This window comes from Oncorhynchus gorbuscha, linkage group LG09 (assembly GCF_021184085.1).
Source record: "Oncorhynchus gorbuscha isolate QuinsamMale2020 ecotype Even-year linkage group LG09, OgorEven_v1.0, whole genome shotgun sequence".
NCBI classification, from domain to species: Eukaryota; Metazoa; Chordata; class Actinopteri; order Salmoniformes; family Salmonidae; genus Oncorhynchus; species Oncorhynchus gorbuscha.
In genome coordinates, this window is record NC_060181.1 from 31,051,196 (window position 1) to 31,068,867 (window position 17,672).

A 17,672-nucleotide genomic window follows, 5' to 3' on the forward strand; every position below is an offset into this window, starting at 1 on the left:
TTACCGGTCTGCCTTTGTCTGCGGGGAAGACTGTGATTCTTACGGTTGTCGATAGGTTCTCTAAGGCGGCACATTTCATTCCCCTCGCTAAACTCCCTTCCGCTAAGGAGACGGCACAAATCATTATCGAGAATGTATTCAGAATTCATGGCCTCCCGTTAGACGCCGTTTCAGACAGAGGCCCGCAATTCACGTCACAGTTTTGGAGGGAGTTCTGTCGTTTGATTGGTGCGTCCGTCAGTCTCTCTTCCGGGTTTCATCCCCAGTCTAACGGGCAAGCAGAGAGGGCCAATCAGACGATTGGTCGCATACTACGCAGCCTTTCTTTCAGAAACCCTGCGTCTTGGGCAGAACAGCTCCCCTGGGCAGAATACGCTCACAATTCGCTTCCTTCGTCTGCTACCGGGTTATCTCCGTTTCAGAGTAGTCTGGGTTACCAGCCTCCTCTGTTCTCATCCCAGCTTGCCGAGTCCAGCGTTCCCTCCGCTCAAGCGTTTGTCCAACGTTGTGAGCGCACCTGGAGGAGGGTGAGGTCTGCACTTTGCCGTTACAGGGCACAGACTGTGAGAGCCGCCAATAAACGCAGGATTAAGAGTCCAAGGTATTGTTGCGGCCAGAGAGTGTGGCTTTCCACTCGCAACCTTCCTCTTACGACAGCTTCTCGTAAGTTGACTCCGCGGTTCATTGGTCCGTTCCGTGTCTCCCAGGTCGTCAATCCTGTCGCTGTGCGACTGCTTCTTCCGCGACATCTTCGTCGCGTCCATCCTGTCTTCCATGTCTCCTGTGTTAAGCCCTTTCTTCGCACCCCCGTTCGTCTTCCCTCCCCCTCCCGTCCTTGTCGAGAGCACCTATTTACAAGGTACATAAGATCATGGACATGCGTTCTCGGGGACGGGGTCACCAATACTTAGTGGATTGGGAGGGTTACGGTCCTGAGGAGAGGAGTTGGGTTCCGTCTCGGGACGTGCTGGACCGTTCACTCATTGATGATTTCCTCCGTTGCAGGATTCCTCCTCGAGTGCGCCAGGAGGCGCTCGGTGAGTGGGGGTACTGTCATGTTTTGTCATTTATTATCTTGTCTTGTCCCTGTGCTTCCCATTCTATTCGTTTCCCTCTGCTGGTCTTATTAGGTTCTTTCCCTCTTTCTATCCCTCTCTCTCCCCTCCCTCTCTCACTCTCTCGCTCTCTCTTCTCTCTATCGTTCCGTTCCTGCTCCCAGCTGTTCCTATTCCCCTAATCAATCATTTAGTCTTCCCACACCTGTTCCCGATCCTTTCCCCTGATTAGAGTCCCTATTTCTTCCTTTGTGTTCCGTTCCTGTCCTGTCGGTTCCTTGTCTAGAATTCATCGTGCTGTGTTTGTGTATCGCCCTGTCGTGTCGTGTTTTCCTCAGATGCTGCGTGGTGAGCAGGTGTCTGAGTCTGTCTGGTTCAAGTGCCTTCCCGAGGCAACCTGCTGTTCACCTGCTGTTCAAGATCGAGTCTCCAGTTTGTCCTCGTCATTTCGAGTGAAAGTTGTGTTTTTTGTTTGTATTTACTTTACTGGATTAAAGACTCTGTTTTCGCCAAGTCGCTTTTGGGTCCTCTTTCACCTGCATGACAATGTGCCTCACCCGAATGCTTGTGAAAGGAATGCTTGTGAAACAGACCAAACAGACCAGGAAGGGTTTTGGTATTTGAGAAGTCAATTAGAGAAGGGAAAAATGATTCCATAGTTGTTAATTTTCTCAAAATATAAAGGCACAACCTAGATTTGAGCCAATGTCTTAAAAGTAGATATTTTGTGAATTTTTATTAGGATCCCCATTAGGCCGTAACGTTAGTTAATCTTCCTGGGGTCCAACACCAATTAATAAGACATTACAAACAATTACAAATTAAAACATTTTACAAGTAGACAATACAGATCATTAAAATACCTGACAGGAAACACATTTAACATTGAGTTGATGGTTTCTATTTCCTGTCCAGTCATATGGTCTTATCGCATCAGATGTTCTTTTATTTTGTTCTTGAAGGTGGATTTACTTTTTACCTGAAAAACATGCATTGGTAAAGAGCCCCATTCAGCTATAAAACTGTAGATTTAAGGTGATTTGTCCTTGGCTTGGGTTGTCTTAGATGCCCTGAATTTACCTGTCTGCTTTGGTGGTTATGAATGTTGCTAGTATGTACGAACTGGCCTGAAAAATAATGTTTTTAAAAATGTAAATATAACATTCAGAAGACTGGATAGTCATTTGTTTTCAACGTGAAGCCATGAGAGATTCTGATGCATTTGGATAATATTCATACGGATAGAGCAATGAAGAGACAATCAGGAAGCCCTGTTTAAAGCCATTTCGAGCTTTTTTTCTATCTTTCGTTGCTGCAGATGACCATATAACTGGACAGTACTCTAAGTGTGATAGGACCAGGGATTGACCATATAACTGGACAGTACTCTAAGTGTGATTTGACCATATAACCAGACAGTACTTTAAATGTGATAGGACCAGGGATTGAATCACCTGATTCAGAATGCTAGATGTTACATACTCTGAACATTTTCTTGGAACAGCAATTACCTTACCAATCTTAATAACAATATTATCAATGTGTTCTGACCATGATAAAGCTGCATCCAACATGATACCTTGTAGTTTCATTTTTTTCACTTGCTCTACATGTCTTCTATTCATCGACAAATTCTATAAGGGATCATCAGCAAGCATATATCTTCAACCAAATACAATAGATTTAGTTTTAGAAAAGTTCAACACAATTTGTTCATATCAACTCATTCAGACACCATTATTAGGTCACTACTCAGTACATCTGTTAGCTCATTACATTCTGATGCTGCGGTATACATCGTAGAGTCATCAGCATATATTACTACTCTTGCTTTGTTCATTACTGGAGGTAAAGGGAAGTGGGCCTAGGCAGCTTCCTTGAGGAAGATCACAGCGTATATCTTTACTGTTAGAAAAGCTACCATTAAAGAACACCTTTTGCCTTCTACTGGATAGATAGCTTTCCATCCAAGATAGAGCTGCAGACTTAAAAACATATTTGAGTTTACCTAGTAACAGTTCATGATCAACTACATCAAAAGCAGCACTGAAATCTAGCAACACTGCATCAACTAACTTCCTGTCATCCATACTCTTTAACCAATGATCTGTCATTTGTGCTAAGGCCATATTCGTAGAATACCCTTTGTATACATGTTGGAAACCTGTTATCAGACCATTACATGAGAAATAGTCCTTGATTTGTACAGATCCAATTTTTTTCAAATTGACTGGACACAGGCAGGAAGCTTATATGATGGCTATTAGGACCAGTGAATGCAGCTTTTTTTTATCCTTAGGTAGTGGAATAACCTTGGACTCTTTCCAGACTTCTGGGAACACCCCATACATCAAACACGTATTAAACATTTTAGAGATTAGGGTAGATAGTTGGTTAGCTGTAACTCTAAGCAATTTGGCATGAAGATTATCTGTACCAGGTGAATTGTCATCCGAAAGAGACAACAGCATCCTTTCTACTTCTTCCCTTTCTACTTGGTGAAATTTGAACATGCATTGCCTGATACAATCTTTTATAAGGGTATATGACATGGAGCCATCAGTTGGAATCATAGCATTCCTCAACTTGTCCACTTTGCCTGTAAAATATTCATTAAAGTAATTTGCGATGTCGTGTGGTTTTGTAATAAACATTCAACAAATTCAACAAAAGAGACAGACATGTTTCGAATTCCTACCCATAATAGCGTTCAACGTTTCCCCCAGTTTTTACCCATCACCCTTTACTTTATATGGGGTGGCAGGGTAGCCTAGTGGTTAGAGAGTTGGACTAGTAACCAAAAGGTTGCAAGTTCATATCCCCGAGCTGACAAGGTATAAATCTGTCATTCTGCTCCTGAACAGGCAGTTAACACACTGTTCCTAGGCCGTCATTGAAAATAAGAATTTGTTCTTAACTGATTTGCCTCGTTAAATACAAATTTGTGTTGATTAGAATCCCTTCTTTCCTTTGTTTAGCTTGGTCACCAGATTTCTTAATTTACAATAATTTTGCTTATCAAACAGAGTACCATATTTATCTGCTGCTTTTTAAAAATCATTCAATTTCTCAGCTCATCATCAATCCATGGGCACTGATTGACTTCACAGTGCATTTTCTTTTAAAGGGGGCATGCTTATCAGCTATACTCATAAATAATTTAATAAACTAACCTATTGACATTTCAGGATCATCCTTACTGCACACTTCTGTAGCACCTTCTGTAGATTATTTTAGGGCCAGCCTTTGGTATTTTAGTTTTCCTAGAGTGCAACCAATTTATGATCACTACAACCTAGTTCCACTGATACAGCTTTAGAACCATATTCTGCCATGTTGGTAAAAATGTGGTGGATACAAGTTGATGATGTGATACCGGACCTATTAGTGACGTTCTGGTTGGTAATGTCATAACTTGCGCCAGGTTACATACTATTGAACATGTTATTCCTCCAACTTCGTGAAAGCGACTAACTGACACGTTTTCATTTTCGTCACAAACAACTTTATATCGAAGGAGACCCATTGAGTTCACGGCCAGCACATGCGCAGTTCGGCGCGAGACGACCTTTTAGACCCGATGACATGTTTCTACACGTGAATTTAGCTAGACAAAGCCACCATTACATTCCCTAAAAGTGTGATCGGGGACTTCTATTGGAGAAGAGTTTTAGCTAGCCTTACTGTCTGTGAAAATGTACAGTTTTTCGGAACTCACTTCACTCATCCATAGAGTAAGGGGTGCGCTGCTGGTGCTGGCACATGCGCAGATCAAATACACGGCTGCAGTCGACGTGGCCTCAAGCCAATCTTTGATTGTACGATTTGCTTCAATTCTGTAATCACAATCTAGTCTAATTGGTATCAAGATTTTAAATGGGTGTACATCGCACAATGTGACGTGATAATCATAACAGACGTAATCCTAGTGCTGACTGATTAGCCGAAATGTAGGTTGTTTTTCGGTTAATTGACAGACATCTGTTCAATTGTTTTTTTTCTGTGAGCTCAATGTGCATACCAGATCAAGCCCGAACTGTGCGATGTAGTAGGGCGTTTCCAACAGGCCAATATTAAACACAGTTTAGCACAGAAAATGTAATTAACTACCATGATCATAATCCATTTTGCGCCTACTTGTCGGTTCTGTGTTTCTTTCAAGCCTGCTACATTAGGTTAGTGTAGGAAAGAGAAGGGGAGGGAGAGCAGAGACAGAAGCATGCGTGATCGAGAAGGATAGACAGCAGTTGCTTTGCGAGGTATCTACCTGAAAATACATGACCTATAGGCCTTGTTTACATTGAAGAACCACGAAAATTGTGATATTGTTAGACAGCATAGGCAGCAGCTCTACAGAGATGATGATTTGGTATTAAATAATAAAGTAATAAAATAAAGCAAATGTAACATACACAACAACTGAAATATTTTATAAAGTAATGTAATGTGAATAAATGATGGTTTATAAGTGATAAGCAGTCACTACCGTCAAGGGACTTTTATGTATTGTTTTATTCTGTGTTATTACAGCATTCAACCCACATAATGCATAGTGCATTTAGTGTGGGCCAATTGTGCGCCGCCCTATGGGTCTCCCAATCACGGCCAGATGTGATACATCCTATTGCACTGAGATGAAGTGCCTTATATATGTGTATGATATATAACTATCTATTATGTTAATTTATTTTTGAGTACAGACTAGCTAAAAAAGTGAAAAGAATAAAGATCATTTTCTGGTAAAAAAAGTGAAGGTCCAAAATCATAAGTTTGCACACCCTATTTTAAATTGCTTCATGGAATACCTTTGCAGCTGTTTCTGATTAAGAAACAATGCCATGCTGGTGGGTTGTAACATTCAATGTTACAACCAATGTGATTGGTGGAAAGGCCAACAAGTGGTGGGAAAAAAATCTAAATTGGGCTGCTTGTTGAAACACATCCTTACTGCCTTGTGTAGTTGGTATATCAGTTGGGTGTATGTTTGGCTGTGTTTAGACACACAGTCCAATTCTGATTTTTTTTCCTCACTAATTGGTCTTTTGACCATCAGATCAGCTCTGAAAAATAGTTCTGAAAAAGACCAACTAGCGTGGGAAAAAAATCTTAATTGGGTTGCCTGTATGAAAATGCAGTCGTCATCACTGTTTGCTTGATTGATCATGTTCAGCTGCATGTCATTGTGATGTCATAACGATATTGTTTGGATGAATTTCTTAACTCTCTGATTGGGAAGATCTCAATTGCTTACTCTTCGAGTCCTCTCTCCTTGTCTCTTTCTCAAAACCCATTGGATGAGAAAGCCAGAGTTCCCGCCCCTCTTATCGGCTTCTTCAATGGGTTTTGAGAAGGAGGTGAGGAGAGAGAAGCAATTCTCCCCTTAACTTCTTCCTTCCTCCATCCTTGATTGATTTAAAATCTGTTCTCTCAACAAAGACATAAAGCTGAACGTGATCAATCAATGAGCCAGTGATTGAATGGCAGTTGCAGGTTCAGGCAATAAATATACTCCCAGCAAGTATGGCAACTAAGCAAGGCAGTAAATCACAGTGGGCTTAAGGGTTCAACTTGGCAACTATAGTGGTGGCTTGTCTGTTGGTACTTAGATATGGCTTTTGGAATTAATTTGTGGTAAGAGTCTTTGAACAATGTGTTGTTGATCTACTACATGGGTCCTGCTTGACCTTTTGATGTTCTTAAATTTCACTTGTGTTGCACAGGCACTGAATTGATTTTCTTTACAGGATCGTGTTGCTTTGCTCCATATTCTCAGAACATTTAAGATCTGATTGTGCTCCACATGGTAAGGCATAAACAATACATTGTGTTTTGTTGAAGACAAGCCTTAAAATTACGGCGACTCATAATTCCCTTAATCTGTTTAGATGCCCGGAGATTAAGAGGCTACATGTATTCTGGCTCTTCCCAAGTGGAAGATGAACAGAAACAACCAGGTGATGGCTATCCTCAGGATCCAATCAAACCAACTTTTAGTACTTCAGGATCTGTCCAGAATGATGCTACTCCCAGAGAGACTGGCCCCAACACCCATAACCAGGAACTATCCCGCAGAGGCTCTGCTTCAAGCTCTGTCCAGCCTGCCCCAAGAATGTTAGGCCTCTCTGGCTCTATAGCCAGTAGAATCTCTGTCAGCCACAACAAGCGTCACACCCGTGCCAGTATAACCTCAGGCCAAAGTGTCACCAGCCCTAGTGCAGTGAAGATGGTTTCAAGTTGGGAAGCAAAAACCTTTCCATTACAGCCTCGTTCAAGCAACTCTGGATCTGTTCAGAATTTCCTGGGAAGCCATTTATTCAAAGCAACCCCCCAGAATTCTGTGGCACAAAGTGGAATCTACCAGTCCGCAAGGGAAATGGCTTCCACCCCTTACCTTCAAGCTCCCTCACGTGGTTCTTCAGGAACTTCATTTAGACCAGGTCCTCTGCATTTTGGGTCTACTGAAGGTGGGAGTGCAACAAATGCGTACAAGCCCAGCTTCTCTCAATATGTCAAGCCATACCAGAGTAGATATGCCTCCGCCAGTAGTGGTTCAACTTCTAGTCAATATGCCCAGAGTATAGATGTTTCCTCCAAAAGCAGCAATATCCCTATACTTAGCCTGGGGTCTAGCTCCAGTCTCTTTACCCAGAGTTCTACGCCTAGTAAAAACTCTTATGGAACCTACAAGCCTGGCTCTACCCTTGGTGCAACACCACGCCAGAGCATGTTTACCTCTAACCAGGGTGGCAGTGCTTCAATCTACAGCCAGAATGTCCTTGTTGCCAACCAGATGCCAAGCAGCACTACACCTGCCGACAGCAACCACAGACAAGTCTCTGGTCAGGTGGGGGACTACCAGCCTAGCTATGTTGCAAGTAGTGGGCCAATCTCCATCCTCTACAGTTCTGCCCAGGCTGGCAGTTCTTCAACCTATGTCCAGAAACCAAGCACCTCTAAACCTGCCCCCAGGCAAAGCTATCAGCGCAGCTACACTCCCAATACTGTGAAGTCAATCCCTAGCTATACCAGAGGACCTACCCAGAGCAGGACCAGCAGTACCACCACACCTCAAAGTGTTGTTCTGGTCTACGTCTACAACATCCCAGCACGCTACGGTGGCACTCGTATCAGTCGGCTCAAAGACAGTATTCATAGTGGGCGTAGTGCCTCCACTAGCCACTCCAAAACCAGCTCAAGTGTTAACAAGCCACAGCAAAACCACACTCCACCTGCCAAACAGGAGGGTCCCAGCACGCCCTACGTCCAAGTCTCACACTCTACTAGATGGGAGCCCAGAAAATGACTAAGTGAGAGCTGTAACCACCAGTTGAGGTGATTGGTGTTTATTTTTATGCTACTTAGCCTGTTAGGTTTACACGGGCAGCTTATTGATCTTTTTGCCACTCTGCTCTTAAAAATTGGGGGTTAGTAATCAGAATTGGGCAGCCTGTCTTCATGTTTGCTTGTTAATGATCTACTGTTTATCTTCTAGGTGCTGAGACCATGAAGTGATGCCAGGCGCTGTACTTCAATGGTTTTAATAAATAACGCTGAATCTTATCCAAGTTCAGTCTCACTGTTGTATCCATTAAGTTTCTTTTTACTGGCATGTCTGCTTGGTCCAGCAGGACTTTTTGAATGCTGGCATTTGTTAAGATGTTGCATGACTGGACCTCTACAATGAGCCTGAAGCTGTGTTGGGCTTAACATTTGATGTGTGATAGGACCAGGGATTGAATCACATGATTCAGAATGCTAGATGTTACATACTCTGAACATTTTCTTGGAACAGCAATTACCTTACCAATCTTAATAGCAATATTATCTATGTGTTCTGACCATGATAAAGCTGCATCCAACATGATACCTTGTAGTTTCGTTTTTTTTCACTTGCTCTACATGTCTTCTATTCAATAAGGGATCATCAGCAAGCATATATCTTCAACCAAATACAATACATTTAGTTTTAGAAAAGTTCAACACAATTTGTTCATATCAACTCATTCAGACACCATTTCTTAGGTCACTACTCAGTACATGTGTTAGCTCATTACATTCTGATGCTGCGGTATACATCGTAGAGTCATCAGCATATATTACTACTCTTGCTTTGTTCATTACTGGAGGTAAAGAGAAGTGGGCCTAGGCAGCTTCCTTGAGGAAGATCACAGCGTATATCTTTACTGTTAGAAAAGCTACCATTAAAGAACACCTTTTGCCTTCTCCTGGATAGATAGCTTTTCATCCAAGAGAGCTGCAGACTTAACATATTTGAGTTTACCTAGTAACAGTTCATGATCGACTACATCAAAAGCAGCACTGAAATCTAGCAACACTGCATCAACTAACTTCTCGTCATTGTAGTGGAAAATCGGTTCAAATATGACATGAACTTTGAATTCAATTATAGACTTTTAATACAAGAGTATTACAAGCCGGAGTGCCCCGCGGGACCCACCCCTTTTCCAGAGCCCTGGCTCCAGTATTTATCCACATATTGCATATGAGCCCATCCCACATGTAAATTACGTGCATCCTGCTTGTTCAGCTCAATAACGCCCATACCTGCTTTCTGTCCGATTATCATAAGACCCTTGCTTTGTTCCTGCACTTAACTAAATGCATTCTTTTGTTTGTGTATTATCTAGGATCAGCAGACTGTGTCTCCTCAGTTTCTAGCGTGTCCAGCTATACTAAAAATACTATACATTACTCTGTTTTACAGCCCTATGTTTTGGCTCTGCACTTAGCTCAAAAATATGCAAACTATGTCTATTGGTCATCAGTTAGTCATTTGACTGACCCCCTCCTTTGTATATCCCTCCGGCCTTGGTATGTCCAGCTATCCTGGCAGCTATGTCACCTTCCCTTCATGTAGTCTGTTTTTAGTGTTCAGCTATTCAATACATCTTATGCATTTGTCTATGTGTTATATTTGCAACCACATCATCCATACTCTTTAACCAATGATCTGTCATTTGTGCTAAGGCCGTATTCGTAGAATACCCTTTGAATGCATGTTGGAAACCTGTTATCAGACCATTACATGAGAAATAGTCCTTGATTTGTACAGATACAATTTTTTTCAAATTGACTGGACACAGGCAGGAAGCTTATATGATGACTATTAGGACCAGTGAATGCAGCTTTTTTATCCTTAGGTAGTGGAATAACCTTGGAATCTTTCCAGACTTCTGGGAACACCCCATACATCAAACACTTATTAAACATTTTAGAGATTAGGGTAGATAGTTGGTTAGCTGTAACTCTAAGCAATTTGGCATGAAGATTATCTGTACCAGGTGAATTGTCATCCGAAAGAGACAACAGCATCCTTTCTACTTCTTCCCTTTCTACTTGGTGAAATTTGAACATGCATTGCCTGATACAATCTTTTATAAGGGTATATGACATGGAGCCATCAGTTGGAATCATAGCATTCCTCAACTTGTCCACTTTGCCTGTAAAATATTCATTAAAGTAATTTGCGATGTCTGGTTTTGTAATAAACATACCCTCAGATTCAACAAAAGAGACAGACATGTTTCCCCTGAAAGCATGATTCAGGATCAGCATCTCCAACTGGAGCATCAAGCAAAGGCATCATGCTTAAAGCATTCACATACCTTAAGGGAAGATTTCGGCAGTACCTGCATGGTTAGTGAGAAAGTCCATATTGCAAATGTACGGTCCCTTACTAGACGTCCGAAATCGTTTGTAAAATTTGTGGACGGCGTTGGGCCGAGCGGCAGGGCCGGACCTACCAGGAAGTCATCAAATGAACTTTGTCGGATATTCGGTTTCCGTTTTACAAAAATAATAAGATTTAGGTCATTTTTCCGCTGTCCCGGAAATTCCCACAAGAGGGCATAAGCAATCATATTGCTATTGGACAAAACATCACGATTCACGACGGGGCCTTATCTCGAAAACTGAAAATATTTAGAAGCCTAAACTCGGTGAGCGTAGGGGCGGCATAATGGGCAGTTGGCCCCGAACAAGATGGCGTCTAGGCCTCAACGGTTTTTGAGTTATGGCAATTTATCTGGGATTAAAGGTCCAAAATTAAAATAGAGAAATTATTTTTCCACTTCACGTCAAAGTCAAGGAGCCTCCGGTGTCAATAAAAAAAGAACCAGCCATTTATCTATCGTCATTTTTTTCCAACGGTTACAGATCCAGTTGCAGGATGTTCTTACGAATCTTTTTAAAGTGTGCTGCGGAGCTCTGCGAGATTTCTGTGATTTTCTATGATTTTCTGAAATAACACACACTCACTAAACCCTCCGTAAATAACTCAGTTCTTAACGTAAAGACTTAAAACTCAGGATTCTGTAAAGGCATATCCCAATCATGCTATGAGTTTATTTATAGCTTCCTGTGCCAACCGGAAGTGCCTTTAATGGTGTCACAGTGGCAGTTTCCAAGGGTTAAAAAGGTCAGATCTTTTCAAAACTTCATATGTGTGACTAGGCAACCCGCATGAACTGTAAATCAGTCATTTTTCCCATACAATTTCAAAGGAAAACTAAATCACACAGACACACAACTTGTAAGGAGGGACGTATTGGGGTGCGCAGAGACTGACAGTGCCTGCAATAGTTAGCTTTGTTCGAGCTAAAAAAGAACCGTCAGACCTAGAGTTCCGAAACTTTAGAAACCTGTTCTAGACCTCAGGTCGATAGTGCGTGGTGAGTTAGGTGGCTCTAGAACGTTCTCGGACCGAGAAACAGCCTCGTACATTTGCAATGACTTCAATTCATTTTGACCATTACGAAAATGGCGACATTTAGAAAAGTCTCAGAGACACAAGACTAGGTGCATTGAAACCGGCTCGGCCCATAGAGACGGACCCCAACGTTTCTGTCCAATAGCTCATTCAAGGACCCCATAGCAAGGCATGGAAAAAAGTGGATTTTCAGCACCAATTAGGGTTTTACTCGGGCACCGAAGGACCTATCGAGCCGAAACTCGGGATTCGGGGTCGCCTCACATAGGCCTTCACATAATGTCCGACCTGGACCCGCAGCTAGAACGTAACTATGTGTTTTACGTTTTTATTATGTTTTAAACTAAAGGCGCTGTGAATTATGGGCCTGCTCTGACATATATGATAGTTGGCTTCTAAATGAGTTGGAAAAAGTGGGTTTGGTGTCAATTGGTATCAGTTTGGTGTCAAAATTACATCTAATTGACTGATGGACACTGACTTGCTAGTTGACTTTTGTACATTTGCAATATGTTTAAACGGAGAAGGACCATCGCCAAAATGGCATTCTGAAATCAACACAAAAAATGGCATCACCATAGTCTCCAGACTGTGCCGAGTTCAACGAGACGCCCCGCTTGATCGTAGCTCGCTCTGAGTGCAGTGACCTTGAAAAAAAGCAGAACCAAAATGAAGCCTGGCCCTCAATGTCATTTGCTTTTGGGTGACAGTGAGAGAACCGTTAGGGTGAGAAGCACAATTCGACCTCAGGTACGTTCCTAAGGTCCTCCCGATCCGTGCAAGCCTAACGTTGACCGTGTGGCATTAACCCTTAATAGTTAAAAGAAGGTGTTTACTTCAAAGAGTTTGCATTGACTTCTCTCCCCATAGGAATACATTGCCTGCACCCCTAAATTCAACCTGAAGTCTATATGGGTTATGAATGCCTTATGAACCTGTCTTTGATGACAGTCCATCAGGCCAGTATGAGGTCTACCTGTGTTGATTCTACGCTTCCTGGACCAACCGGAAGTGGTTAAAATCACCCTAAAAGTGTTTTTCCATTACCTGCCTGCAGTTTGATAGACATAGTGCATTCAACCCTGTGTAAATCAGTCAATTCTTAACGTAAGGACTTAAAACTCAGGATTCTGTAAAAGCATACCCCGGTGAGGATATGTGTTGACTTATAGCTTCCGGTGCCAACCGGAAGTGCCATAATTGGTGTCTCTTGGGCTGTTTCGAGGGGTTAAAAAGTCAGATCTTTCCAAAACTTCATATATGTGATTAGACAACCCCCATGAACTGTAAATCAGTCATTTTTCCCATAAAATTTCAAAGGAAAACTAAATCACACATACACACAGCTTGGAAGTAGGGACCCATTGGGGTGCGTAGAGACATACACTGCCTGCATTAGTTAACCTTGTTGGAACTTTTAAAGAACCGTCAGACCTAGAGTTCCGAAACTTTAGAAACTTTAGAATCCTGTTCTAGACCTCAGGACTCGATAGTGCATGGTGAGTTACGTGGCTCTAGACGGTTCTCGGACCGAGGACCCCATAGCAAGTCATGGAAAAAAGTGGATTTTCAGCACCAATTAGGGTTTTGCTCGGTCACCAAATGACCGATCGAGCCGAAACTTGGGATTCGGGGTCGCCTCAGCTAGGCCTACACGTAACATCCGAAATGGACCCGCAGCTAGAACGTAACTATGTGTTTTATGTTTTTTTATGGTTTGAACCAAAAGCGTTGTGAATTTTGGGCCAGCTCTGAAGTATGTGATAGTTGGCTACTAAACAGGTTGGAAAAAGTGGGTTTAGTGTCAGTTTGTATCAGTTTGGTGTCAGAATGATATCTAATTGACTGATGGACACTGACTTGCTGGTGACTCTTGTCCATTTGCAATATGTTTAAACAGTGAGGTACCATCACCAAAAGTGACATTCTGAAATCAACCCTAACGAGCCATTGAGATGAACCAGAATCACTGCCCAACCATCCCGAGTTCATCGGGCCAGTCAATTTCACATTCCTGCAGGATTTTTATAGCATGACAAATTCGTGATGGTACCTGCCCATTGAACCATATTGCAAATGCACAGTGACTTTGCAAAAGTGAGAAAACATAAACAAATGGACATGATGAAATCAACACAACGAGTGATGGAAAGGTACAACTCTCACTGCTCGGCCATCCTGTGTTCATCAGGCCAGTCAATTTAGCATTTTTGAGCATGTCAAATTTCATATGGTAATTGTCCATTGAACCATATTTGCAAATGCACGTGCACTTGCAATATGATTCTATAGTGAAAAAACATCACCTAATGGACATGATGAAATCAACACAACGAGTGATGGAAAGGAACAACTATCACTGCCCGGCCATCCTGTGTTCCCATAGCGGGCATTAATATCAGAATGACCGGTAATGCTCATCCTTATTACCTGCCTGCAGTTTGATAGACGTTTCCCGTAAGGACTTAAAACTCAGAAAACGTGAGGATATGTGTTGACTTATATGCATTAAAAAAGTCACAACCATATTTTTATTTTTGGGTTAAAATTTCAGGTGCTTATTTTCAATCACCAGTTGCACAACAATGCGTATCCATCAGAATATTTTGGAACAGTCCATCAAGCACTCAGGACTGCCCCCATAGATAGAGGGCCTTAGTAGGAGTACTCCCATAGCGGGTATGGATAATAGGAGTCCCGGAAAATGCATTTACAACCATATTTTTTTTTGGGTTACCAGTTGCACAACAATGCACGTGCATTTGCAATATGATTCTATAGTGTAAAACCATCACAAAATGGACACGATGAAGTCAACATAATGAGCGATGGAAAGGAGCAACTATCACTGTCAGGCCATCCCGAGTTCATCTGGCCAGTCAATTTTGCATTTCTGCAGCATTTTTATAGCATGACAAAATCGTGATGGTACATGCCCATTGAACCATATTGCAAATGCACAGTGACTTTGCAAAAGTGAGAAAACATCACCAAATGGACATGATGAAATCAACACTCGTGTTGTAAGTTTTTATGGTTTGAACCAAAAGGGTAGAATTTTGGGCGAGTGATGGAAAGGTACAACTATCACTGCTCGGCCATCCTGTGTTCATCAGGCCAGTCAATTTAGCATTTTTGAGCATGTCAAATTTCATATGGTAAATGCACATTGAACCATATTGCAAATGCACGTGCATTTGCAATATGATTCTATAGTGAAAAAACATCACAAAATGGACATGATGAAATCAACACAACGAGCGATGGAAAGGAACAACTATCACTGCCCAGGCCATCCCGAGTTCATCTGGCCAGTCAATTTTGCATTTCTGCAGGATTTTTGAGCATGTCAAATTTCATATGGTAATTGTCCATTGAACCATATTGCAAATGCACAGTGCACTTGCAATATGATTCTATAGTGAAAAAACATCACAAAATGGACATGATGAAGTCAACACAACGAGTGATGGAAAGGAACAACTATCACTGCCCGGCCATCCTGAGTTCATCAGGCCAGTCAATTTTGCATTTCTGCAGGATTTTTTAGCAACCAAATTTCTTATGGCATTTGGCCCACAAAATGATTTCCAATATGAAAAACCATGGACAAAATGGACATGATGAAATCAACAGAATTTTAAAGGTTACAACTGGCAATTGCCATATGGCATTTGTAATACACTTTGCATGAATCAAGCATTTTTAATTGGGTGGTACAAAATGTGTATATGGTTTGTCCAGTTGCACAACAATGACTTGCCATTCATTTTTAAACAGTCCATCACAGGGGACATGATGAAATCCCATACATCTGTAACAGACTTCACTTAAAACATCCTGGTATGATGCCAGTCAGCACAACACATTTTTAATAAAATACAAAATTAGGGTAGAAATGCCAGTAACCGCCATACCAGTGTATTTGCAAATGATTCAGGCTCCCAACCAAGAGGACAGTCCAGAAATCAACACCCGCCATGGTCTTCATCTCAGCAATAGATATACTACCATGTCTATTCTGTCTGGCAACCCTAGATGTGGCCTCCAGCTGTTCAGACATACCAGTGAGTGCATCACAGGAGTAATTCACAAAACGCTGTTGATTATAGTAGATATAATTAATCCATGCAGTCTGTCTTGCATCCACTATGGCAACCTATAATTTTTAGCATGTGCCAGAGTCCGTCATTCCTACCCAATGCCTGAAATTCATAGGAAATGCAACAGGCAACCCCAACAGATTAGTGTGTATGTCAAAAACATCACCGTCCATGGACATGATGAATGTCAACCAACGGATGGAAAGGCCCCCTATCACAGAACCCAACAGCTGTTCAGCAGTTCATCAATGGTCAGTCAATTTTCAAACTGGTCAGAGATTTTTGAGTCTGTCAAAATTCTCAGTATTCTTGTGGGTCCACATATCCACCACACATCAGCCAGACCACTAGTTTTGTTTTAGGCCTGCAACTGGCCAAAATGGATTGATGGTCATGTTACTACTGCAATCAGCTTTTTTTCAGGCAATTTCCCATAGTCCATGCCACTACCTGTACCTGTGATGCAACTGTTATTGCCTTTCTTTTCAGGGTCTTAGCTGTATACCTCATATAAGACAGCCACAAATTGTCCCTACCATCAAAACCAGTCTCAGTGCCTAATTGATCAATAGATGAATCAGTCTCTAACGTTAATTGACCTGAAAATGGGATTTGACACAGTGGTGGTGGGGGTGAAAGGCTTTTTTCCAGGGTGGTAGAGGAGTTTTCTGGCTCTGGTTTCTGGGACCTCTGTGGTTTTGACAGTACCTTAATAGAAAACACACCCATTGTCTGTCCCGGTCCTTTGTATATCCTGTATGCCTGCATCAGAAAAATAATGGTTTTGATGGTTAGTAGGATTTCATCACCTTTACAGAGTTCAACAGTGCTCCCAGGTTTGACCATATCATGGAAAACCTATCCAGCACTTTGTGGGATCCCCTATTTTTGACAAGGATACCCTCTTTTCCAATCCCAGAACTGACCCAAAATAATTGGCTATCATGCAATCCCCATACGGACACCCTCCCCCATTTGATACCTGGCTCTGCCCAGGTAACAACCTTACCTACTCTAAATAATGACTTAGGTAAGATTAGTATTATCCTTATGTTCTGACATTATTATGTAGTATCGCCCCTTTCATTCTCCACATGTCCAATTCTTCCTTTTGTCTCCACTCAGTAACTGTTATCTACACATTCTGTTATCTTTGCTGTAACTGGCTCCTTAAAACTTCTCCTATGATGCAAGCAGCACAACACTTCAATAATGCAAATGCAAGAATTAGGGTCTTCTGAAATGCCTTTTCCCCCATATCTGTCTGTAGCTCTTTTTCTCATGTTTCCAAATTTGAACTAAATGTCTCACTGTTTGGCTTTATCTAAACTCATGGATTTTTCTCAGAAAAACATGTCTCTGATGGCAATTTCTAAAGTACTTATATAGGTTAACCTCTTGGTCCTCCAGCTGTTCAGACGTCCCATCTAGACCTCTGGAAATGCAAATGCGCTGGACCTATAATAGCAAATGCTAATAGTATTAGTTAAAACTCAAACGTTCATTACAATACACATGCAGGATATTGAATTAAAGCTACACTCGTTGTGAATCCAGGCAACAAGTAACATATTTTAAATGATTTTCCCCAAAGGCATGAGAAGCTATTATCTGATAGTCATGTAACCTCCCCAAAAGCACCCGTCTATGTCTCCCAAAATAATTAGCATGTTTTCAGGCCCCCTGGATACAGAACCCAACAAATAAAATATAAAACATTCAATTTTGTCAGCCTGGAATTGTCAAACTTGTGTTTTTGTTATATGTTTGCCAGTCTCCTTTGAA

At 41.7% G+C, this 17,672-nt stretch overlaps 1 protein-coding gene across 1 annotated transcript; it reads left to right on the top strand.

The window, feature by feature from the left end:
• The first annotated feature begins 6,525 nt into the window (after window positions 1–6,525).
• LOC124043389 (uncharacterized serine-rich protein C215.13-like) lies at window positions 6,526–8,919 on the top strand. Its single transcript, XM_046361962.1, has 4 exons — window positions 6,526–6,686; window positions 6,800–6,858; window positions 6,941–8,387; window positions 8,548–8,919. The coding sequence occupies exons 1-3, from the start codon at window positions 6,664–6,666 to the stop codon at window positions 8,356–8,358; spliced, it is 1,500 nt and encodes a 499-aa protein (XP_046217918.1). The 5' UTR covers window positions 6,526–6,663; the 3' UTR covers window positions 8,359–8,387; window positions 8,548–8,919.
• Window positions 8,920–17,672: the final 8,753 nt, after the last annotated feature.